Here is a 26274-nt window from a genome sequence, read left to right on the forward strand (position 1 = left end):
AGTTAGTGGAGGAATATACAATTCTCCATTAACTCTTCATCTTCTTCATCTCTCTAGGAAATTGAAAATACCTTGGAACTTTCTGAATACCCTTTTTGCCCTTTTTCTCTCACTGAAAGCGATTTAGGTTTTCCAGCACTAGGGGTCTCGGCTCCACCATGGAGGAGGGCCAGACCTCCTCCCCCACACCGCTGGTAAGGTCTATATGCCAGAATTCTCCCCCTATTCGCCCTAAGTATAATAGTTTCTTTGATGAAACAAAATCAACTTTCAAAAATCTGCAGTATCATCAAGAGTGCAGAGGAGTGAAAATGTCAATTATAGATGAGGATGTTATTAAGGAAGTTGCATATTAGAAGTCATCTGTTGTTGGCTATGTGATGTTCAAGAAGCCCTATTACCCTTATTTCAAAGCCTTTGTAGCTAAATACTGGGCTAAAGACTTTACATTGGTTTACCTTAAGGATGGGTTCTTCATGGTGCGGTTTAAGATTGAAGAAGATGTTCAGAATGTATTGTCTAGAATCCACACTTTTGAGGGAAGACCAATTATTTTGAAGAAATAGAATAAGAATGTTAGTTTACAGAAAGAAATTCTTGAAACCGTTCCTATGTGGTTGCGTATTCATGACTTGCCGATGCATTACCAAAATGAGGCATCAATATCCAAAGTCTGTTCATCTTTTGCAAAGCCAATCTATATGGACGACCCAGAGACCCATAGGGATAAGGGTCATTTCGTAAGAGTTATGGTGGAAGTAGATGTACAGGAGGTTTTACCAGACTATATGATTGTTGATATTCACGATATTGACTGTTATATTGAATTGGAGTATGAATGGAAGCCGATAGTATGTAAGTTATGCAAAAGAATTGACCATCTTGAAGAGGGATGTCCACAAAAAAATTCTTCAGACTTCTACTAAACCTAAGAAAACCATGGATCGATGGGTGGTCAAATAGAAAGGAAAATTGGTTAAAATTGCTGACACTGAGAAGGTGTTTGTTGATATGCCACAAAGAAATCCACAAGTTGTTTCTGGAGTTTCTACTTCTAATGCCTTTGAGTTGTTAAGTTCTAATAATGGTACAAATGAGGAGAACACAGTGGAAGAGGAAGTTGTTGCTTTGAATGAGAAGAACACAGTTGAGGAGGAAGTTGTTGCTCTGAAAGATACTACTAATGATAGTATTGTCATATCATCAGAAATTAATGTTGCAAAGGATACAGGTTTATTAGAATTTACTGAGGCAGAAAGCTCATCTCAGGAGGAGGTTTACATTGAAAAATATTTGGGAGAGACCAGCAATGTTCCTATAATTGAAGATATAGGTGATATGGTTGTTAATATTGCAGAATTGGCTGTGACAATGGCAAACACTTCAACAGAAGATTGTCAAGTTATGACAGATTTATGTACCCCAGTTTCACAAGTTATTAAGACTGTGGACTCAGTTGAGATATTCAAGAATATATCTTAGGCTGTGGAGTAAGAAGTTAAATTACAAGTAATGAAAGAGCACAAATCTTCTAGGCATAGAAAGAAACCCTATGTGCCTCCCTCAAATAGAATAAAGAGAGGAATGCAAACAAGCAGTAATTCACTGCCATTGTCTCAATAATGTTTGGGGCTTGGAATGTGAGAGGTTTTAATAGACCTCCCATGCAAAAGGAAGAAAAGTAGTGGATTCTAGAAAACAAATTTGCTTTTGTTGTCTTTGTGGAAACTAGAGTGAAGGAAGGTAGGGCAACTAAAATTCAGAAAAAAAAAAAAAAAAAAAAAAAAAAAAAAAAAAAAAAAACTTTGTCCTCAATGGAGTTGGTTAGCTAACTATAAGTCTAGCTATTTGGGAAAAATTTGGATTAGTTGGAATAGAGCTTTGTTTGATGGAGAATTGATACAAAAAGATGCTCAAGCAATGTTAGTTCAAGTGAAACATATTGTGTTTGGTAGTAAAATTTTTATTACTGGAGTTTATGCTACAAATAGAGTTAAAGAAAGAAGAGATCTGTGGAAATCTCTTAGGGCTCAAGCTGAAAAAAATTTAGGCCCTTGGATTGCTATGGGAGATTGGAATATTATTAGATATAGTCATGAGAAGAAAGGTGGTCTGCGAGTTCCTAAATGTAGATTGGATGAATTCAACAGGTTGATTTAGGACATAAGTATGGAAAACCTTCCCATAAATAATGGAGAATGGTCTTGGAGTAACAAACAGAACTTACAATCAAGGATTAATGCAAAGTTGATAGAGTTCTTATGAATTCTCAATGGCTGTAGCAATTCACTAAGTCAAAGGTTTCTCTCACACCTGTATCTTTGTCTGATCATTATGGTATGGCAGTTCAATGGTATTTTGGTTGCTCTCATGGTCCAAAATCTTTTAAATTCCTCAAAATTTGGTGTCTACATGATGAAGTTAAATCAGTTGTTTGTAAAGAATGGGAGAAGGATGTTACAGGGAGTCCTTTAAATATTCTATAGAAAAAATTAAGAGCTATGAAGGCAAATGTTAAAGAATGGAATAAGACTAAGGGTACTGTTTCTGAACAAATCCAAGTAGCTAGAACTAGCTCAAATGAAATTGCTACATCAGCAAGTTAATCAAGATTTCATAAATAGAGAGAGAGATCTGACAGGTAAATTACAACAAGCTTTGGAACTTGAAGAAATTTATTAGGCTCAAAAGTCTAGGATTCAATGGCTGCAAGAAGGGGATAAATGTACTGCTTTTTTCCATAATGTCGTTAGACAAAGGAGATACTCAAATTCTATTACTCAACTGCAAAATTCCAATGGTGAGGTGTCGGCTGATCCTAATACTATTAAAGACTGGTTGGTTACATTCTATGATGAATTGTACAAGACATAAGGAGACATTGTGGCTATGTTGAAGACCCCAAGAAAAGTTCTAAGTGATGAAGATGCTCAGAGTTTAGATTGTGGTATATCAGCAGAGGAAATTAAAGGTGTTATTATGCAATTTCATCCTGATAAGGCACCAGGTCCAGATGGATTCCAGCCAGATTTCATCAACATTATTAGAGGTGTATTGGACAAGATGTGATCAATGTTGTTAGTTGCTTTTTCACTGAAAGTACCCTTCCACAAGGTATCAATTCCACATTTTTGACCCTCATTCCCAAGGCAAATCATGGTGACAAAATTGCTAATTACAAGCCCATTGCCTTGTGTAATTTGGCGTACAAAATTATATCTAAAATTTTGGCAAAAAGACTGAGTAAAGTTCTTCCCAACATCATTGGTCCTGAGCAAGTTGTGTTTATTAAATATAAAAGGCTTCATGGCAATACTCTGTTAGTATCTGATCTAATTAGTGGATTTGGAAAAAAACATGGCGATCCAACTATTGCTTTGAAGGTTGATTTGAAGAAAGTGTATGATTCTGTTGATTAGGTTTTTATTCAGAAAGTGTTACAAGGACATGGGTTTAGTGACAAATGGACTAATGTTTGTATTAATTCTCCAAAATTCTCAATTATGTGTAATGGTGTTCCAGCTGGTTTCTTTTCTGCTTCCACAGGTATAAGACAAGGCTGCCTTCTCTCACCTCTGCTATTTGCATTTGTCACAGGATACTTCAGTAATTTGATGGAGATTGCTATTGTTGAGGGTAAGATCAAAGTGTCAAAGGCTGTGTCATAGAAAAATATGAAGATCTCTCATACTTTTTATGTAGATGACCTCTTAATGGTGGTCAAAGCAGACATACCTACTGTCAAAGCTATCGATAAGCTTCTCCAACGGTTTAAACAAGCCACTGGACTTCAGGTAAATAAAGAGAAAAGTTCTGTTATTTTCTCTAAATCTGTCAAAGGTAGAAGAAATATCTCTAAGATCCTATAATTTCAAACTGAACACTTTCCTTTCAAATACCTTGGCTTACCTTTGTCCAACAACAATTTAAGAACTGATGATTTTCAGAATGCTTATGGATAAAATTAATGGGAGGTTAACTCATTGGAATACCATCAATCTGTCTATCGCAGGAAGGATTGAATTGTTGAGGTCAGTTCTTTATTATTATCTGTATCACTGGGTTTTTTGGATTAAAAATTCCTTGGGAGGTCAAAGTTGATTTAGAAAGGGGATTCAAATGTTTCTTGTGGAGTGGAAAATCAGATGTTAAAAAGATTTCTCAGTTGAAATAGAGTCAGGTGGTGTGGTCAATACCGAGTTGCAATAAAAGTGTGTAGTGTGGCCAAGTTTAAATTTATAGAATGCCACTACCACTACTAACTAAAATATAGCAAGAATGAGTAAGGATTGTCCCAAGGGATATGGAGTGTATTTTTCTTGGAAATCAAGGTTGGATTATGTAATGATCCGGTCAATTTCCCTCATTTCCTTTTTCTCAAATTTTACGGGCAAATTTTTTCGTTTAATTTTCTTTTCTGAATTCTGTTTCTCGTCACTTGGTGTCATCTCGAGTGCTCAGAAATGGTTTCCGAGATTCTTTCCTTTGGATTGACAACTTTCTTAAAGGTCCATATTATTTCCACATTTTTCGTTCTTCGACACTATTCATTTTTCGTCTTTTTCTCCGTTTGTCACTTTGTTGGCGTAACCTCACTTTTAATGCTCGGAGTTGATTTTCGACTTCACGTACCTTCATTCTAAGTGGCTTTCACGAAATACGTATCTTTACTTTTGTAGAAAAGTACTCTGGTTACTCCCCTTGTCCATAGGGGTATGGATGCATAGTTTCTTCGAAAATATTTTCTTTCCTTGTGGTGTTTTTTGTAAATATCTTTGAAAATATTTTATTTTAGGGGTTTTTAAGAAAATATTTTTAGAAGATATTTTCTTTCTGAGTCATTTTTGCAGTTATCCTTTCTTGGAGGGCCCATTGTGTAATTAACGAAAGTTATTTCAAAATGCCTCATTTTGAGCCTGGATCCTCGTACGGGATTCATTTTCACATTTCGTCGAGTCGGGCACTCTTAGAATTTCCTCTAGGTCGTTTTTCCCAGTTTTAGGGATTTCTGACCCCGGTTGCCGCCGAACTTGTTCGGGGCATATCTCTCTGCTCGGGACTCCATTTTCGACGTCATTTCTTCCGTTATTCAATTTTTTTCATTTTGATTCTTCTTTATTCATGGTGTTTTACCGTTTGAGTACGTCTGCTCAAATTGCACTTTTCCAGACCCAGAGGGGCCCTTTCAGGGCACTTTTAGGGTTTTAATATAAATAGAATGACTTAAAGTCAAAAATCACTTTTTCAGCCATCTTCTCCCTCTCTTGACCGGCAGACATGGCAGCCCAAGGGGCTGTCACCATTCTTTCTTCTCCTCCACTCTCTTTCCTTGGTTATTTGCTTCGAGCCTTAGCGTTTATCGAAAGCCTTGACGTGCTCTACCTTTCCCTGTTATTATAATCCGTTTTCGGCCACTTTTTGAGTTCAGGTTTGAAGCAAAGTTTGGATTTTGGTGAGACCTCCTTAGTGTTTAATGATCACCTTGTTGTCCCCGACATAACCTAGGAGTATCGTCGGATTCAGAGTACTTTTCTTTCGGTGGGGATTTGAGATTTCATCTCAAATTGAGGTAGGGGATGTCTTAGGTTTATATCTTGGTTATATTGAGTATATTCCATGCTTACACAACTTAATCATATGCCTTTGGATTTAATCTAGAAACTTTATTTATTTATTTTCTTGTATGAGATTTAATTCTCCCGGTTGGTTATAGCTTGGTTTAAACTTGTGGCATACTATTAAATTACACCTTAATATGTTCATTGACATATATTAAATTGGGAGCATTTGGACAAGTATTGAAACTTTTATTTAATTATTTTCTTGAATGAAATTTTAATTCATATGGTTGTATCTAGCTTGAAATCAACATGTAATGTGATATTAAATTAGATCCTAGCATACTCTTTAACATATGTGAATTTGAGAATAATCAGAAATGTTTTAAAATCTAGTAATAATTAATTAATTAGATTGATTAATTTTATTACAAGTGTACTATTCACTTCATTGGATTTCTGACTTGATATTGTTGATGAGCTTGCCATATACTTTCAGATATATTAAATCGAGAATATTTGATTAGGTTTTGAAACCTTTCATTTAATTACTTTCTTGTATAAAGGTTTAATCCTCATGGTTATATCTTACATGGAATTTACTTGCATTATGCTATTAAATTAAGTCTTGACATGTTTAATAACATACTTTAATTTGAGATCATTTGGATGAGTTTCAAAATCTAAAGATTTTAATTAAGTGAATTAATTAAAAATCTATTCAATGATTCCATGGACTTGATTAAGTTTCTAACTTGGTATCCTTGATTTCCTTGACAAGTTCCCTCACATGTATCAAAAAGAGAATAATCAGATAAGTTTTGAGACTTATATTTAATTATTTCTTTTGTATGGAATTTAATTCACATGCTTGTATTTCGTATGGAATGAACTTGTAACTTGATATTAAAGTAGTCCTTGACATGGCATTTGATGTATCTTGTTCATAGAATATTTAGAGTTGCCTTGTAGTCTTGAGAATTTAATCCTTTAAGTTGATTAAATCCCCTTTTATGCTTCCACCGAGTTAAATATGCTTTGATTTTGAATTCTTGCCAAATTTATAGTTTGAAACTTGCTTTATGATCACATGATAGTATTCTACGAGTTAAAGTTATGATTGGACTTGTTAGCATACACATTTACTTATACGACATTTAATGTGCCATCGTAGCTTGAATGCCTAGGGCATAGCTTGTGTGACCTCCATGACTTGTTGTGCATGGTACTTGGCTAAGTGCATCGAATATATATATTATATCTTGATTTTCACAATGTGTTGATTTTGAAACTTGGGATATCAATCAAGAATTGACATGGCTAAGACTTGGTTCTAGTACGGGAGATAGAGAGCTCCCTACATTATAGTGTGCACTAGGGGAAAGTACCCATGGATTAGTAGGCCTAAAGTGATCCCGAGAGTACAATTTTAATCCGGGTGATATCCGAGTATCCACATTGGTTGATTTCACTCTTTAAATTTCAAGTTGCTATTCCTTAAAGATTTAAAACTTATCGTGTTATTTGGAATGTTCCAATCTTGTTTAATTGCATAGATATTATGCTTTATCTTGGATTTCACTCCTTAAATTTCAAGTGTTATTCCTTGAAGATTTAAGAACCTTTTCGTATTTTATAGAATATTCCAACCTTGTTTCATTGCATAGATTTTATGCTTCATCCTTGATTTCACTCCTTAAATGTCAAGTGTTGTATTCCTTGAAGATTGAAGACCTTTTCGTGTCATATGGAGTATTCCAACCTTGTTTAATTGCATAGACTTTATGCTTCATCTTAGACCTCACTTTTTAAATTTCAAGTGTTGCATTCCTTGAAGATTTAAAACTTTTTGTATTATATGGGATTATCTAACCTTGTTCAAATCACATAGGCATCATGCTTTACCCTTGATTTCCCTCTTTAATTTTCAAGTAGTATTTCTTGAAGATTTAAATCTTGTCGTGTTGTATGGAATGTCCCAACCTTGTTCAATTTCATAGACATCATGATTCATGTTGCTTTATGTTGATATGACTTAGGAATCATCCTATATAAGCATCTTGACTTAAATTCTAGGTGGCATGAACCGTTTCAGTAATTATCGCATTCTAGGTTAAAAGTTGATAACTTTGGATACCTATGTCTTATTGCATTACACTATGTGCTCCTATGTTGTTTAAATTGCATAAAGAATGTTGTTTATGCTAGAAATACTCGAAAGTAGCTTAGGATGCTACCCGAGTCTCATTTTGACATAGACGTTAGGTGGCATAAGCCCCTTTTGACTTGTTCCATCTTAAGGTGATAATTTTGTAAAATGTTAGGTCTATACATGCTCATTCCCTACGAGTGACTTGTTTACTCACCCCGAAGTTACCGGGTTATTTTTTAGGTACGGATACCTTGGTTCGAGATGCACATCATCCTTGGGTGACTTGTAGCTTTTAAGTTTACATTTCATGCAAATGTTAGCATGAAATGTCATTTTGTAGCTTTATATGTCATAACTTGTATCTTTGATTCCATATATGTAACGTGTACGTAAGTACACCTTTTACGATGTATTTGATATGTATGAGATGAGGCTAGAGGCCAACGATAATTATTTTGTATCCTATATAACTTTTAACTCCATGAAATATTGAAAAATGACAAGTCATTACTTCACCATGTTTGCATCGGGTGTGGAAATTCCATTTTTATTCTTTCATAGGGTCTCATTAGCCTTGTATGAGGTGTGGCCAAGGGTCAAACACTATTTAGTTTTTATTTTTGTATTTTGGTTTCATACATTGCATTTTTGGGCTAAAATAGGAAATCCAAGTCTTCAATGGTTCATTTTCAAATCGGGCGGTACAAAGTGTGCACGAGCACATCCATTGGGACTCATTTGATATGCATGAAGTGTGGCCATGGGCCAAACGCCCTTTTGAAAGCATTAAAGTTTGGTTCTTGCATTTTTTGCCTTTGAAGGGCATTTTTCATGCATTAGGGTTTAGATAGGTCAAATTTTGCATCGGCGGTATTTTTAAGCCGTGGATCATTGTAGCGCGTCCTAATAGGTAAGTTATGTCTGCGTGCATGATCGTTTCTGGGCAAAACCATTTCCTTGGTGAAATGAGCCTCCTTTGGAATCATTTTGCATTTTTGTTGAAAAATCTAGTTTAAGGGCATTTTGGGGTTTTCCTTTGGGAAATAAATTCCGGTCTTGACTCCATCACATAGAAAATGTGATTTTAGGGGTAGTTTCTTCACGACATTTTTCCAGAAAATGTCGTCTCGGCCTCGAAAATCCTGAATCCATTTCAGTTTTCTATTTCTGCATTTTTTTCCAAGAAATTCTGTTGCAGCAAGCCTTCAGTCTAAAAAAGCCAACTCAGTTCCTAAAGGAGCCGGCTCTTTCTTCAACCGAGCCAACTCGGTTCTCAAAAGAGTCGACTTAGTTCATCTAGGCATCATTTTCTTCATTTTTTGTACTCTCAGCCCAACCCAGCCGACTCAGTTCTTAGAGGAGCCGACTGGGTTCATCCACGCCTCATTTTAGTCATTTTTGGTGCTCTCGGCCTAAAAGAGCCGACTCAGTTGCCAACTGAGTTGATTCAGTTTGGCTGCCATGATGTGACTTCAAATGGTCATAACTTACTCATTTTATATCCAAATTAGGTCTTTGAGTTTCTTGAAGTCGTCTTTCCAACAGTACCAACCACACACTAAAATTCCAACCATAGTGAGAGTTAGATGGTTTTAGTGAGATAGGGTTATGGTACCTCTTAGTTGAAGGACGCCGCTTTGTCTTATTTTTCATATCTTTGTCATCCGGACTCCGAATCAAGTGATTTTTGAGTCTATCCTTGTTATTTTTTTGTTGTATTTCCAATGGTGTGCACGGTGGCACCTATTTCATTTTAGAATGACCATTTTGCCCTTGGTCCATTCCCTGGAGGGTCTTGAAACCTTAACTTCGATCTTACTTCCGCTGAGTCACAAAACTCCTCGGAAGGCCACTTTTGTGTCTTAAGGATGACATACATCTCTAGAGACTTGTTTTATTTATTTTGCTTCCACATTTTGGATCCGGTTCAGGTCATCACAGGACGCATTGGATTTGTAAAACTCCAGGGCCGTCATAGATTATTAGGTCGAATGATCAAAAGATGGTTTGATTGGTTAATTAAACTACAATTTAAGCTAAGTAAATGGAATGTAAGGCAACTAGAATAAATGAAGTGTAGAGAATATAAGAGAAAGGTCTTGAGACTTAGAGTTCACCACTAAGCATTACCTTCCTAGACATTCAATGTTTGATGGATTAGGGGGATTATATGTTGTAATTGAAAGTGTGTGCCATTAATTGAATTAACAAGCATGGATGACCAAGTAAGTATACATTGTCTAGCCAAACTAGTGAATAACACAACATATTAAATCAAGCCATTATTCCTTCCTTTAAGTCCACAATTAATGCATATCATCCAATTAGAGAAATATACTACTTGCATTCATAAGCATGGAACATCAAACAACAAGTATAGATTGTCCTCCCATCTAAGAAAGTAAGGCAACTACACAATAACTAAGCTAGTGACATGAAAATTAAACTAATTAAATTAAGGAGGAGGCACAATCCATCAAGAAATAAGTATGTACCATTAAACAAATCACAAGAGTAATCTATTTAAGCATAATGCCTTACCATCACTAGATTCATAGTATCAACACACATAGACATGCATCAATGTCAAATTTAGAAATAAACACATGAACATTCATCCTAGTATACATAGATATATAGATATAATTAAATAATCAATTGTAAGTATTAAACTATAAAAATCATTGTAGAAACAAGATTTATATATATAAAAGATGTCAAGACAAACATTACAACACAAATCTCCTTTAATTATAAAGCATCAAAGTCTAGGAGGCATGCTTAGGGCTATCTCTAGCCCCAAGAGAATGGTTTAGCCACCCATTAATGTTGTCATCCAACTCAAGGGCTATCTCCATTGTAGAAATGATCTTCTTCTCCTTGGTGGACACCCTAGATGAGTGGAAGAGCTCCCTCTAAAATGGTGTGTATCTCTCTCTCTCTCTAATCTCTAGACTCCTCCAACCTCTCTCTTCTATTTATGGTTGTATATCTTGTATATGGTTCCAAATGGCTAAAATCCTTATATAGGTAGCTCAAATGTCACACCCAATGGTCAGACCTTGTGCACTAGGACCTCCTAATGATTGCACCACGAGCACACCTTTTAATTGGCCGGAACTCTATTTTTCTTGCACTTAAGGAGGTTCGATCGATCACAAGGTTGCATCGATCGATCGAACTAAGGTAGCGCCTTTTTGAAATAAAGACAAAACTGTGATATTTTTGAGATATTTTAGGAAAAGGACAAAAGTGGTAGGTGGGGATAAGATAAAAAATGTTCGGTCGATCGAAGAAATGTTGGATCGATCGTAAAGGGAAATTTTCTAAGGATAAGGACAAAAGGCTCGATCCATCTTGGCATGATTGGAACGATCACTGTGTGATCGATCGGAGAATGGTTCGATTGATCGAAGAATACTAGTTTTCACCACTTTGCCTCCACTTTGCTCCTTTCTTTCACTAAGCTTGAGATTGCATCTTTTATGCTCGAATTCAGCTAAATTGACTTATTTTGGGGATAAGTGCCTGAAAAAGGAAATAACAAGAAATTAGACTAAAACAGGAAAATAAAATAGAATAAGGTCTTAGAATGTTCAAGCTTAAAGGGTTTAAATGCGCACTTTTCAGCATTTATCACACCCCCAAGCTTAAATATTGTGAGTCCCTAGCAATGAACTACAAGGAAAATGAAGAAATGAACACCTATACAACTATGAACTAAAAAGTAATAAATGGATAACACCACTTTCGTAGGGAACACGGTTGCATTTAGCATATGCAACAAGCCTTTTAAACCCCTAGGTTACCCTTAGTGGACGGGTGAAGTCTCGTGAGGATTTTCAGAAATGATAACCACAAACATTAACCTGTTTCTCTCTAAAGAGGCACCAATATTCCAAACAACCATTGGGAGAAAACTACTTCACGTATGCAATTTTACAACCATTTCTAAGCAATCTCCTAAAATTTCAACGTCAAGCAAGCAAATATGGTCCTCCACACATCAAGACAATGATCATGCGAATCAAAACAACTCTAGAGTCCTTTAAATGAACCGGCATCAAATATTTTGCTATCTAAGCTAACTAAAGAAATGATAACATCCTTACCCTCAAACTAGCACACAAATCTAGTACCGATTATCAAGACAAAGGATGAACCTTTTATTAAAACTTTATTGATCTTGGTGTGCTTATTCTTTTTACTCAAATTCTTTTTCTTTTCTTTTTTCTATCCTAAGGATCAAAGATGGAAGCATAGTGCAATGTGTTGATCTATTAAGCTTTCTAGCGATACATGAGGTCGAGTGCTAGGTCAATGACTCCCAAATTGGACGATTTTAGGGCTTTAGGTGTTTAAACACCCCTAAGGACTTACAAGCTCAAATCAACTAGGCTACAAATCAAAACAACCTCCATCTAATCATTTCCCACTTCTCACCTTTTGGGAGAAGTACTCACTTTTTATTACTTTTGCAAACTTATTTATTTTATTTATTTTTATCAAGTTATTAACCTAGAGTTTGGGCCCTCCACCTTTCGGCGCGAGAAATTCAGTGCTTGTTGAGACTAAAATCCCGGCTACTTAGTGAAAAGGGGTTGTTATCCACTTTTATCAAGAATGAAAGCTTTCAAAGCACTATTAGCTCAATTAGGATATAACCAAATCAATAATCAACAAAGCATGTACCCCACAAATGAATGCCAGTGTGCGCCTGTGTTAGTGTAAAATCCTAGAGTGAATCTCAAAACAATCACAAAATCAAGATGATGTGGACCACAAATGCAAGCAATATATCAATCTTTCGAAAAAATTACTCCTAAATGACATCCACAAGGCATAGAAGGAGTATTGGACTCTCAAGTCAAGCAATTTTTAAATTTTAAGCAATATAGTCCTCAAAAGATCAAAATTATAGCTAACATGAACCAATCATAGAAAATCCCTCAAATAAACAAGTCATGCTCAAAATCTTGAATTAAATGTAAACACTGCAAAGAACACACATTACCCCCAAACTTAAATGACACAGTGTTCTCAATGTGCAAAGAGAACAAAAGAAAGAGGAAAGAGTATACCAGTGCAGCTATGACAAAGAATAGCCGAGACACAAGTATCTGAAGTGGGTGGTATAACCCCCCCAAACTTGGGATTAATTGTGGTCCTGAAAAGATGGCACTAGGATAAAACCTCATCAGATAACAAATAGGATAATAATGGTACATAGTGGACATGCAAGTGTAAGTGGGATAGTAAATGAAATAAAGAGAGAGAAGACTAAGGGTGGTCCTGAAAAATTATAGCAGCACTCTCTCACTGAAGTCACTAGGATGCACCTGATAATGGAGTTAGTAGATGTATCAATAATAAAATCTGACATCAAAAATATCATGAAAAAAAAAAAAAAAAAAAAAGTACATCACAGTATCGGGCCAACAGACTGGCCGCAAAAATGGGATAATAGTATCACAGTATCAGTCGAGAAACACAGGTATATAAATGAGATGAAGAGATAGAGATCAGGCAGATGAGGATGGTCTAGTAGGGCATGAACCCCGGATATCTCTAAAAATACTCTGCAGCGCAATCAGCACATCCATACAGAGAGTAGTCACATCGGTGCTAAGAGAGGCCACATCCGCTCGAAGGGAGATAACCGCATCCTCTAGTGTCTGGATATGCTCCCCCAAGCTGGGTGTCTGAGCTGGAGCATCAAGAATGGCGAGATTGGGAAACTGATGCTCACCCTGACTCGGCTCTTAAGAATGAAGTGGTGACCCCTCTGGAGAGTGATGTGGTGACTCCTCTGGAGGCTCCTGCTCAAAGTTAATGTCCATTAAAGCGCCCTCAGCCGTCGGTGCGTCTGCCGGATCCTCGACTGCTGCTGCTGCCTCTGCTGCATCCTCAATGGCCAAGACTGCCTCCTCCTCGAGACTTTTAATAAGAGCATTGTAGCTCTTATTCTAGTCCTTCTTGCCATAGTGGGACTCCTTGAGTTCCCTTGAGAATATGAAGATTGATTTGGAAAGTGAGTGTTTGAAAATTGGTTTCCATGTGGTGCTTGGTATGGCGATCTATAACCTTGGGAACCTTGGCTTTGCATTGGAGGCGGAACATACTTTCCTTAAAAACCACCTTAGGGAGGGTTTGACCTTTCCCCTTGGCTTTTCCAAGAGAATTTTGGATGGTTCCTCTACCCGGCATTGTAATGAGTGCCACAGAGATTATTCCCTTGGTTGACAAATGCGGCATTCACTTGTTCAAGGTGCTCACTTTGCACATGTCCATGAGGACAATTGGAAGTAAAATGTAAAACACTAGAACAAGTCATGCATGATTCATTAGATGGATGATGAACATAGTTAGGGGAAGAAGACACTTGATTCACCGAATTTTGGTTAATCAAAAATTGATCAAACCTTTAAGATAAAGATTTCACTTCGGTGGCTATAGCTGTCAACTTGATACAAGCTGACATTCTTCCTTCCACCTAAATTTCTACCATTTTTTGATGACAAAGATCGATGCATTAAGTTTTCACTTATGCTCTCATATAGTTGCCAAACATCATTTTCATGCTTATCAAGATAAGAACCACCCATAGATGTATCAACCATACCCTTGTGATTATCCGATAAACTTTCAAAGAAGCATTGAACTAATTGCCACTTAGGACTGTCATGGTGTGGGCATTTCCTAAGCAAGTCATTAAATCTTTCACATGCCTCATGAAACATCTCCCTATTCCCTCGAGAAAATTCACGAATAGAATTTCACATAGCCTTTGTTTTTTACACCGGATAGTACTTTTTTCAAGAACACTTGTTGCATTTCTGCCCAAGTGGTTATAAAAAAAGGTCTCAAATTGCTAAACCAATATTTTGCCTTATCTTTAAGGGTGAAAGGGAAGAGTTTTAATCGCAAAACCTCTTCCAGCATGTCCGTGTATTTCACAATGGAACATACTTCAAGAAACTCATCCAAATGCTTGTAAGGTTCTTCACTTGGAAGTCCATGATAATTAGAAAGCATTTGGATTGTTTGCAATTTAATCTCATAATGATGTGCTCTAAAAGGAGGAAGTTGAGTGCATGTTGGTGCATTATACTCATTAGGCACATAATGATCTCTTAAAGCAAGAGGAGGATTCATAATTGGAGGCTCAACATAAGCCCCACGATTTACTTGAACAACGGGAGGTGGGGGTGGAACAAAAATTGGCCAAGGCATTCCCAATGGAACATGGCCTTGTTATTGTTGTAGAATGAAAGGCCTTGGCATGCCTAATGGTACTTGAATGTTGTCATGATGCACATTAGGGTGGAGGATACTTTGTTGGTTAATGTGATCAAGGTCCTCCACATGGTCCTCATTAATGTCCTCCATTGATTAAATGGAGTGATGAGAGCTACCCCTTCCCTTAGGATTGCGAACAATAGATTCAAGGTTCAAATTAAGTGGGACAAGAGTTGGATTTAATGATCTACAACCATGCATGCACAAACAAAACAACAACTAGCAACAAATAAGTAGCAATCACTTCTCCTTCGTAACAAATCAATCAACAAACCTCCACATACATTGTTCCTATACTCACATGCTTTCAACAATATGCAAGAAAAGTAAATTGCCTCCATGCGGGCTCACAATTTATCTAAGAATTTAAAGACTTGACTCCACGCGGTCCGACGATTTAACTAGAGATAGAGTTAAAAAAACTCACAAAGGGTCCTTAAGCAACTTCAAATGATTTTTAAATTTTTTTTCTTTGCCTTGCTTTGCAAATTTTAAAATTTTTAGCTTTTATGCTTTTGCTTAGTTTTGCTTGGCTTGCTTCTTGGAATTTTCCTTTGCTTCACTTCCTTGGCTCAATGCACCTAGTCAATCAAGAACAAACACAATAAGTAACCAAAATAAAGTAAAATAAAGACAAGATCAAAAGAATACTAATTCCTAATTGATTTCCAAAATACGACGTTGCCAAAATCCTCGGCAACGGCACCAAAACTTGGTGTGGTCAATACCGAGTTGCAATAAAAGTGTGTAGTGTGGCCAAATTTGAATTTATAGAATGTCACTACCACTATTAACTAAAATATAACAAGAGTGAATAGGGATCGTCCCAATGGAGTGTATTTTGCTTGGAAATCAAGGTCGGATTAGTAGGTCGAATGATCAAAAGAAGGTTTGATTGGTTAATTAAATTACAATTTAAGCTAAGTAAATGCAATGTAAGGAAACTAGAATAAATGAAGTGTAGAGAATATAAGAAAAAGGTCTTGAGACTTAGAGTTCACCACTAAGCATTACCTTCCTAGACATTCAATGTTTGATGGATTAGGGGGATTATATGTTATAATTAAATGTGTGTGCCATTAATTGAATTAACAAGCATGGATGACCAAGTAAGTATACATTGTCTAACCAAACTAGTGAATAACACAACAGATCAAATCAAGTCATTATTCCTTCTTTTAAGTCCACAATTAATGCACATCATTAAATTAGAGAAATATACTACTTGCATTAATAAGCATGGAACATCAAACAACAAGTATGGATTGTCCTCCCATCTAAGAAAGTAAGGCAAATACACTACAACTAAGCTAGTGACATGAAAATTAAACTAATTAAACTAAGGAGGAGGCACAATCCATCAAGAAATAAGTATGCACCATCAAACAAACTGTAAGAGTAATCTATTTAAACACCATGCCTTGACCATCACTAGATTCATAGTATCAACAGATATAGACATGCATCAATGTCATAAAATCTAGAAATAAACACATGAATATTCATCCTAACATACATAGACATATGGATAGAATTAAATGATCAATTGGAATTATTAAAGTACACAAATCATTATAGAAACAAGATTTATATATATAAAAGATGTCAAGACAAACATTACAACACAAATCTCCTTTAATTACAAAGCATCAAAGTCTAGGAGGCATGCTTAGGGCTATTTCTAGCCTCAAGAGAATGGTTTAGCCACTCATTGATGTTGTCATCCAACCCTCAAGGGCTATCTCCATGGTAGAAATGATCTTCTTCTCCTTGGTGGAAACCCTAGATGAGTGGAAGAGCTCTCTCCAAAATGGTGTATATCTATCTCTTTCTAATCTCTATACTCCTCCAACCTCTCTCTTCTATCTATGGTAGTATATCTTATATATATGGTTCCAAATGGCTAAAATCCTTATATATGTAGCTCAAATGTCACACTCAATGGTCAGACCTCGTGCACTAGGACCTCCCAATGATTGCACCACGAGCATAACTTTTAATTGTCTGGAACTCTATTTTTCTCACACTTGAGGAGGTTCGATCGATCACAAGGTTGCTTCGATCGATAGAGCTAAGGCGGCGCCTTTTTGGAATAAATACAAAGTTGAGATATTTTTGGGATATTTTAGGAAAAAGATAAAAGTGATAGGTGGGGATAAGATCAAAAATGTTCGATCAATCAAAGGAATGTTGGATCGATCGTAAAAGGAAATTTTCTAAGGATAAGGACAAAAGGCTCGATCCATCTTGGCATGGTTGGAACGATCACTGTGTGATCGATCGGAGATTGGTTTAATCGATCGAAGAATGCTATTTTTCACCATTTTGCCTCCATTTTGCTCCTTTCTTCCACTAAGCTTGAGATTGCATCTTTTATGCTCTAATTCATCTGAATTGACTTATTTTGGAGATAAGTGCCTGAAAAGGGAAATAAAATGAAATTAGACTAAAACGAGAAATAAGATAGAATAAGGTTCAAGTTTAAAGGGTTTAAATGCACACTTTTCAGCGCTTATCATCAGGTGACCTTGCCAATTTCAGAGGGAGGCTTTAATCTTTGAAAAATTCAAGACATAGATATGGCTGCCAAAATGACTTTATGCTGGGATTTTGTTCAGGAAAAAGAATAAAATGTGGATTCAGTGGTTGTATGCAAGGTATCTTCAAAGAGTGTCTTTTTGGAATGTTGTTCCAAAAATTACTGATTCTCCTATTTGGAAACAAATTTTAGGGGTTAGACAATTGATTTTACAAAACTTAGAGTTCAGAATTGGAGATGGACTGTAGTTCAGGTTGCTTATAGATCCTTGGTATGAAAACCAATCATTAATCCAGAGGTTTGAGGCTACATTATTTTGACAAGTGGATAGAAAGACTTTTTCAGCAGACCTTATTGTCAATGGAAGATGGGATAGACTTGAGTTTCACTACAACAAATTTAACCTTTGGCGACAAAAGAGTTTGTTCAAACTCTTGGGTGCGTTGCAGAAGAATCTTTTTGCTTAGAACCCTAAAACACTAAATACACTCAGACTGCTAGGATCTGTGTTGAGGCGTTTCATTGTTCAAACTCTTGGGTGCATTGCAGAAGAATCTGTGTTATGCTTTTCATCTATGGGTCTCATCCGTGAGTCAGTGAAAAAGCTAAAGGGTGGTCTATTCAAGGCTGTTGTCTTAAACTTTGTTCTATAATATGTTGACAGGTATGTCTTTGTTTGATAGTTTATGACTTTTATTTGGACAACTTTTTATCTGTGGGTTGGGTATGATTCCAATAGGTTGGGACCATTAATTAAATTAGGGTTATTGTTTATTAGGGTTATTGTAATTTTATATTAGGGTCAATGTAATTTTATATTAAGGTTGTGGTTTCCATTGATTAAATTAGTGTTTTTAATTAATTAGGTTAATGAAGTAGGATTTTATATGTTGTATTATATATTAGGGTTAGGGTTAGTGTTAATTTGTACATACGATTTTGTGTTTGGTTTTTACCATTATAATTAGTTAGTTAAAAGCATGAATTTGTGTTTATTACAATTTCTGTTTTGATAAGTTATACACCTATTCTCAATAAATTATACTGTCTTCGAGTCTTCGAGTCCATCATGGTAGTGAATTTGGTAAGACAGAGCAAATAGAATATATTGGTGGATCTGTTTCTGAGATTTATGAAGTAGATATTGACCGTATGTCAATGATAGATTTCAAATGCATTTCACAGTTGGTTGGTTATCCTACAAATAGTGTTTTGTACTACAGAGATCTGATTGATAGGAGTATATCAAAATTGGTTACTGACAAAGATTATATTGAGATGGTTGGTAAGTATAAAAAGTTCTCATTCATGAGAATTTTTGTGGTGCCACCAACTGGAGATGATAGGAATGAAAATAATGATGGGACAGTTGATGTAACTCCAGTACATGGGACTACAGTTGAGGGGAATATAGTAAACACTAGTGAAAAGAACGCTAATAAAGTAGAAACTGCTAATGGGAATGTTAATGGAGGACAACCTAATGTTGCAGCTGAAGTTTTCATAGACTTAAGTGATGACAGCTTTCAAATTGAGGATGAACCAAATGATAATGAAGATACAACATATGCAGCTGATAATGATGAAGACTTCAATTTTGATGATACAGATGTAGGTGATAATGATGAAGATGCAGCTAAATTGATTGGAGATGCTAATGTTGAGAATGAACTTGCATGTGATGATGATGCACCTGAATATGCAGGTCTTGAAGATAAAAATGATGAAGTTAACAGAGATACTTAGTATGAACCAAGTGAGGAATTGAATGGAGATGCATGTGATGAATATACTGACTATGCAGCTGAATTGAATAGAGATGCTAATGTTGATAATAAACATGCATGTGCTGATGATGCACCTGAATATGCAAGTCTTAAAGATGAAAATGATGAAGTTGACAGAGATACTGAGTATGATCCAAGTGAGGAGTTGATAAGTTTAGCCAATGAAAGTAATGATAATGATGGCAATTGTGTAACTTCTACAAACTTTAACTTTAATGTGAGGAGGGACTTGGAAATCAAAAAACTACAAGTTGGGCAGAAGTTTGGTTCAATAGCTGAATTTAGAGAAGCAGTAAAGGATACAACCATCAAAGGGACGTTTGACCTCACTTTCATAAGGAATGATGGAGATAGAGTGACTATCAAATGTAAAAAAGAATGTGGATGGGGGATTCGTGGATCTTCCAACACTAATGATGACTTATTTGAAATAAGAGAATTCAATGATAAACATAATTGTACAGGAGTAAGGGTGAATGGACAGGTGACATACAGCTATATTGTTAAGTATTATATTGGGACAATTAAGGCTAATCCTACTTGCACAGTGGCTGGAATGACAGATACAGTTGAGAAAGAACTTCATGTTGTTGTGAATAAGCAGAAGGTTAGAAGGGCAAATAGTTTGGCTCTACAAATTATCGAAGGTAATCATGAACAACAATTTGGAAAAGTAAGAGATTATTGTCAGCTGATTCTTGAATCTAATCCAGGAAGTGTTGCTTATGTAAGAACAATGGCATATAGTGATGAAGGTCATGCATTCTACAGGATGTTTTTTTTCTTTCCTTAGAGGCAATGTGGAGAGGATTCAAAGAAGGATGTAAACTATTTATTGGTTTAGATGGAACAATCCTTAAGGGACCCTATGGGGGCCATATGTTGGCTGCAGTTGGTAGGGATGCCAACAATGGCTTATTCCCTATTGTAATTGCTTATGTTGAGTTAGAATGTAGGGACTCTTGGGAATGGTTCTTGAATGAATTGATGGGATTAGTTGGCAACTACCTTGACTTCACATTTATCTCAGATAGACAGAAGGTATTAAACTTTTAAAAATTTTTATTTATCACAATTTTTAAAGCTTTATCCAATTATTTACATTAATTTGCACTTATACATAATTTGCAGGGACTAGTTAAGACATTTGAAAATATGTACCCTGGAGCAAACATAAGATTCTGCATGAAGCACTTATATGACAATTTTAAGCTAAAATACAAAGGTACAGACTAAAGAAGTTATATTGGGATGCAGCCATTACATATACTACATCTGAGTTTGAGCTTTACATGCAAGAAATGAGGAATGTAACAAAATGCATATGAGTGATTAATGAAGATTCCTAGGAAGGTATAGACAAGGTCATCATTTAGTGGCAAGAGTAAGAATAGCCTATGTGTTAACAACATGTGTGAGTCTTTTAACAATTTCATTGGGAAAGTAAGGGAAAAACCTTTAGTGTATATGTTTAAGAGCATCAGAAAAATAGCTAATGATTAGTTTTAAAAGGATAGGGTTAAGATGGCAAGGGTAAATGGATTGTTGTGCCCAAGAATTATGGACAAGCTACAAAAGATTTCAGAAAAGGTAAAAAGGTTGCAAGTGGAGCCTGCTGGGAATGACAAGTATGAAATGGATAACATCTCATACCAAGAAGCAGGAGTTAGTGATTATGTAAATGTGGTAGAGAGAACCTGTTCATATAAGTATTGGGACATAAGTGGAATACCATGCAAGCATGCATTTACTGTGGCAGTGTTCAGAAGGGAGGATCCAGAAATATATGTGTACTACAGGGACACTTTTTTTAGGTGTTATGCCCATGTGATAACTCTAGTTTCATTGAGAAATTTGAGAAGGGAAGTGGGCATTATTCCTATTTTGCCACCACCTCATAGGCCTCAACCATGAAGGCCTAAAAAAAATAAAAAGAGGTCCAAATGAGGGCCCTTCAACTATTGTTGTAGCCAAGAAGAAGATGAAATTAAAGTGCAATAAATGTCTTCAAAAGGGCCACAATGTCAGAACTTGCAAGGCAGCTCAACCTGCTACAACACCACCTAAAGGTAGAGTTAGAAAACCACCACTTCAGAGGGATATAGGTGGAGTATGTGGTGGCAGGGATGAAAATGTTACTGGTAAGGGTGGTGGAAGAGCTGTAGGTGGTAGTGGTGTTGCGGGTAGGGGTGGAAGAGGTAGTGGAAGACCTACAAGTGGTAATGTTGTTGCTGTTAGGGGTAGAAGAGGTGGTGGAAGACTTGTAGGTGGTAATGCTATTGTTTCTAAAGGTGGAAGAGGTGGTGGAAGACCTGTTGCTGCTGCTGCTAGGGCTGCAGGTGATGTAAGGTGTGGAGTTAGGGATGCAGGTGTTAGTGCAGGTCATTCACAGGTATAAATGTAAATAAATGCAGTGACATTTCTTGATATAAATGAACTGACATTTCTTGATATAAATACTTGTTTGTTGTTATAAATTCATTTTCTTCATATAAATGCATTGACATTAATATTTTATATGTTTGTTTAGGCATCATCATCGAACCAACATCAAGTGTTTTGGGCTGGAGATAGGGGTGCTAATAGAGGTCATGGTGTTGGTGTAGAAGATGTCTTAGGTCATTCACAAGTATAAATGCATTTTGTTGGAATAAATTAATTTTCTTGTTATAAATGCACTGACATTAATATTTTATATGTTTCTTTAGGCATCATCATTGAACCAATGTCAAGTGTTTTATACAGATTATCAATCCACACAAGGCACACAAGATTGAAGAACCTTTTACTAATTTTTGTGATTCAAGTAAGTTCCATGCCATAAGAATAAGTCATGATTTTATTAACATGGAATATAAATTCATGAAATGTTTTTATTATTTTTGCAGGTTGGTTGATGGATGATTGGTGACAGTATATTGCATTTATTTTTGGGACATTTGATGGATAATGCATTGACAATACTATGATAATGCATTGATTTTTGGTGACACTTCTTTTTGTAAAGCTTGTGTTGGACAAGTGCTATGACAGTGCTATGACAGTGTATAAGACTTTACTATTTATTTTGTAACCCTTAATGGGGGATGACAGTTCTATTAGTTTTGTAATCACAACCAAACTTATCACTTGATGAATAACTATTATTTTATGGTCTCTATGTTGTATTAGGGTATCATTTTGTTGTATGGACAGGTGTATGCTTTTGAGAACATGTTGCATGTTGATGGATTGCATTTCTGAAGTACAGGTTGTATTACTTTATTGCATGAACAAGTTATACGGATAGGTTATAATATGAACATGTTGTACTACTTTTTGCATTTCTGGATAGGTTATGGTATGAATGTTGCATTTGCCAATTTGGTATCAATATTGTAAACATGTACATTTAACATAAACAGATTACTTTAAGATCATAAATGTTGTAACAAGTTTAATATTGTGAATGTTGTACATTATCCCTAAATAAAAGACAAAAACTGACCGGTCCTTTACAAGGGTCACGATACCAAGTCAAGCTTGAAGAGTTGTGAATTTAGGAGGTGGCCAAGTTTTACATTTATAGAAAGCCACTACTACCTTTCTCTATATAAAATATAGATAGGGCGAGTAGGGATCGTCCCAAGAGATTTAATGGTGTATCGAATTGTGAAACTATGGTAATTAGGGTTAGTAGGTCGAGTGATCACACAATTGATTGGTTGGTTGATTAAGCTAAATTGAATTCAACTAAATAAAATAATATGAAGTAAACAAGAGAGAGAGAGGTCTTGGGGTGTAGAGATCACCACCAAGCAATACTTTTCTATACTACTAACAAGTAATCAATTGAGGGTAATGGATGTGTTGCAATATGATAAGGGTGTGTGTGCATTAGGTTGATTCAATTGGCAAGGATGAAAAATCAAGCAAGTATTGTCTAAACATCATATGAAGAGCACAATATATCTAAACAATAGAGCATATATTGTCTAGACAACATAGGGATAGCACAATAGATCAAAACAAGTCATTAATCCTTCATTAAGCTCACAATCCACATACAACACAATATTAGAGGAATATGCCATTTGGACTCACAAGCATGGAACATCAAACATCAAGAGTAGATTGTCCTCCCATCTAACATTACACTACCACTACACTAAATCTACACTACTAGCATGAAAATAAAGCTATCTAGACTAGGGGAGAGGCACAAACCATCAAGAATAGGCATAAACCATCAAATGAACCAAAATAGCATTCATTAAGCATATCATCTTGATAATCTCTAGATCTATAGCATCAATACACATAGACATGCATCAAAAACACTAAATCTAGGGATAAGCACATGAATATCCTACTCTAGCATACATAGACTTATGGATAGAATAGAATAGTCAATTGGAAGCATTAAACCATACAAACCATGAAATAATCAAGATTTATATATACATGAATATCAAGATGTATCATACAACACTAATCCCTCAATAATACACAAGATTAGAGTATAGAAAGCATGCTTGGGGCTAACTCTAGCCCCAAGAGGATGTCTAGCCACTCATGGTAGTGATGATCCAACCCTCAAGGGCTAACTCCTTGGCTGCTCCTTGTTGGTGAAGATCTCCTCCAATGGTGCTCTAGCTTCCCTCCTTCCTCCTCTCCAAGAAGAGCCTCTAAGATCAATTTTCAATGTGTGACAAAAGACTCCCTCAAAAAGTGTATCATATTCCTTATATAGGTAGGACAAATACACCCCATGATGAGCTATGGTCGTGCAAGGCATATTCTCCAATCATTGGATGAAGGACGGAATAAATGAGCTAGACTTTAACTTTTTCTCGCTGGAGGAAGTTCGATCGATTGAACCTTAACTTGGATCGATCGAAAATGGGTTCGATCGATCGAACTGCATCTTGGATCGATCGAAGTGGTCTGACTCCTCCGGATAATGACAAAGCTGGGATATTTTCAAGATATTTATGGGGAAAAAGACAAAAGTGGTTGGTAGGCGTACAGCTATGGATAAGATCAATCATTTGAATATGACAAAATAGGGTTCGATCGATCGAAGGTGATGTTCGATCGATCGAACTTGGAATTTCAGCAAAGGCCAAGGTTGGATCTATCGAGAAGTACTGTGATCGATCATAGATGTTCAATCGATCGAACTCTAAGTTGGATCGATCGAACTTTTCAGCTGCACAACTTGATTCCTTTTTGCTCCTTTCTTTCTCCACTTTGCTCCCTCCTTTGGTTTATCTCAGGATTGCTTCAATTAAGCTCTTATTTGGCTGAGTTAGCTAAATTTTGGGATTAGTGCCAGAAAATATAAATAACACGTAATAAGTCTAAAATGGCAAAGTAAGATAGATAAAGGTACTAGAATGCTTAAGCTTAACGGGTTTAAATGCGCACTTTTCAGTACACATCACACCCCCAAACTTAAATATTGCTAGTCCCTAGCAATGAACTAAGAAGTAAAGGAATGAAATAAACAACTATACAAGTATAAACTGGAAAGCAAGTAAAATGATAACACCATTTTCGTAGGGAACATGATTGCATTTAGCATATGCAATAAGCCTTTTAAACCCCTAGGTTACCCCTAGTGGACGAGTAAAGTCTCGTGAGGGTTTCCAGAAATGGTACCCACAAACACTAAGCTCATTCTTTCAAAAGAGGCACAAATATTGCAAACAAGCACTGGGAGAAAACTACCTCAAGTATGCAATTTTTCAACCGTTTCTAAGCAATCTCCCAAACTTTTAATATCAAGCTAGCAAGTATGGTCCTCCACATATCAAGAAAATGATCATGAAAATCGAAACAAGTCTAGAATCCATGTGAGAGGTCCAGCATCAAGTGTGTTGCTATCTTAGCCAACTAGAGAAGTAATCACATCCTTACCCTCAAACTAGCACACAAATCTAGTACCGATCATCAAGATAAGAGAGTGGACCTTTTATTAAAGCTTTATTGTTCTAGGTGCGTTTATTCTTTTCACTCTTTTTCCTTTTCTTTTTTTTTTTTTATTGAGGATCAAAGATGGAAATATTGTACAATGTATTGATCTCTTAAGCTTTCTAGAAGATTCATGTAGCGAGCTTTAGGTCAATGACTCCCAAACCAGATGGCTTTAGGGCATTAGGTGTTAAGACACCCCTACGGACTTACAAACTCAAATCAACTAGGCTACAAATCAAGACAACAACCATCTAATCATTTCCTACTTCTCACCTTTTGGGAGAAGTCCACACTTTTATTACTTTTTGCAACTTCTTTTTTTTTTTTTTTTCAATTATTAACCTAGAGTTTGGGCCCTCCACCTTTCGGCGCGAGAAGTTCACTGCTTAATGAGGCAAGAATCCCGGCTACTCAATGAAAAAGGGTTGTTATCCACCTTTATCAAGAATGAAAGCTTTCAATGCACTACTAGCCCAATTGGGATATAACCAATTCAATAATCAACAAAGCATGTACCCCACAATTGAATGCTAGCGTGTGCCGGTGCTAGTGTAGAATCCTAGAATGAATCTCAAAACAATCACAGAATCAGGATTATGTGGACCACAAGTGCAAGCATGATATTAATTTTTTTTTTTTTTTTTGAAAAAATTACTCCTAAATGGCATTCAAAAGGCATACAAGGAGTATTGGACTCTCAAGTCAAGCAATTTTTAAATTTTAAGCAATATAGTCCTCAAAAGATCAAAATCATAGCTAGAAATGGACCAAGTATAGAAATATCCCTCAAATACACAAGACATGCTCAAAATTTGAATTTTAAAGCAACACTGAAACATACACCAATACCCCCAAACTTAAACTGCACATTGTCCTCAATATGTGAAGAGAACAAAGGAAAGAGTATACCAGTGCTTTAGACATGAATGATCGGGACAGAAGTATCCAAAGTAGGTGGCATGGCCCCCCCAAATTTGGGAT

The 26274-nt window shown here is 36.1% G+C and overlaps 1 protein-coding gene across 1 annotated transcript; it reads left to right on the forward strand.

Annotated features, from left to right (window-relative positions):
• Positions 1-611: 611 nt before the first annotated feature.
• Positions 612-1482, forward strand: LOC132313931 (uncharacterized). Its single transcript, XM_059812868.1, has 2 exons — positions 612-851; positions 1000-1482. The coding sequence occupies exons 1-2, from the start codon at positions 612-614 to the stop codon at positions 1480-1482; spliced, it is 723 nt and encodes a 240-aa protein (XP_059668851.1).
• The last annotated feature ends 24792 nt before the right edge of the window (positions 1483-26274 follow it).

Source organism: Cornus florida, unplaced genomic scaffold (genome assembly GCF_030987335.1).
Source record: "Cornus florida cultivar Cherokee Brave unplaced genomic scaffold, ASM3098733v1 CherokeeBrave_3.0.0_Hap2_Chr06, whole genome shotgun sequence".
Taxonomy (NCBI): Eukaryota; Viridiplantae; Streptophyta; class Magnoliopsida; order Cornales; family Cornaceae; genus Cornus; species Cornus florida.

Coding starts and splice junctions, on each gene's coding strand:
- LOC132313931 (XM_059812868.1), top strand. CDS start 612: ATGTGGTTGCGTATTCATGACTTGCCGATGCATTACCAAAATGAGGCA. Junction 852..999: donor AGTATGAATGGAAGCCGATA/GTATGTAAGTTA, acceptor GACACTGAGAAG/GTGTTTGTTGATATGCCACA.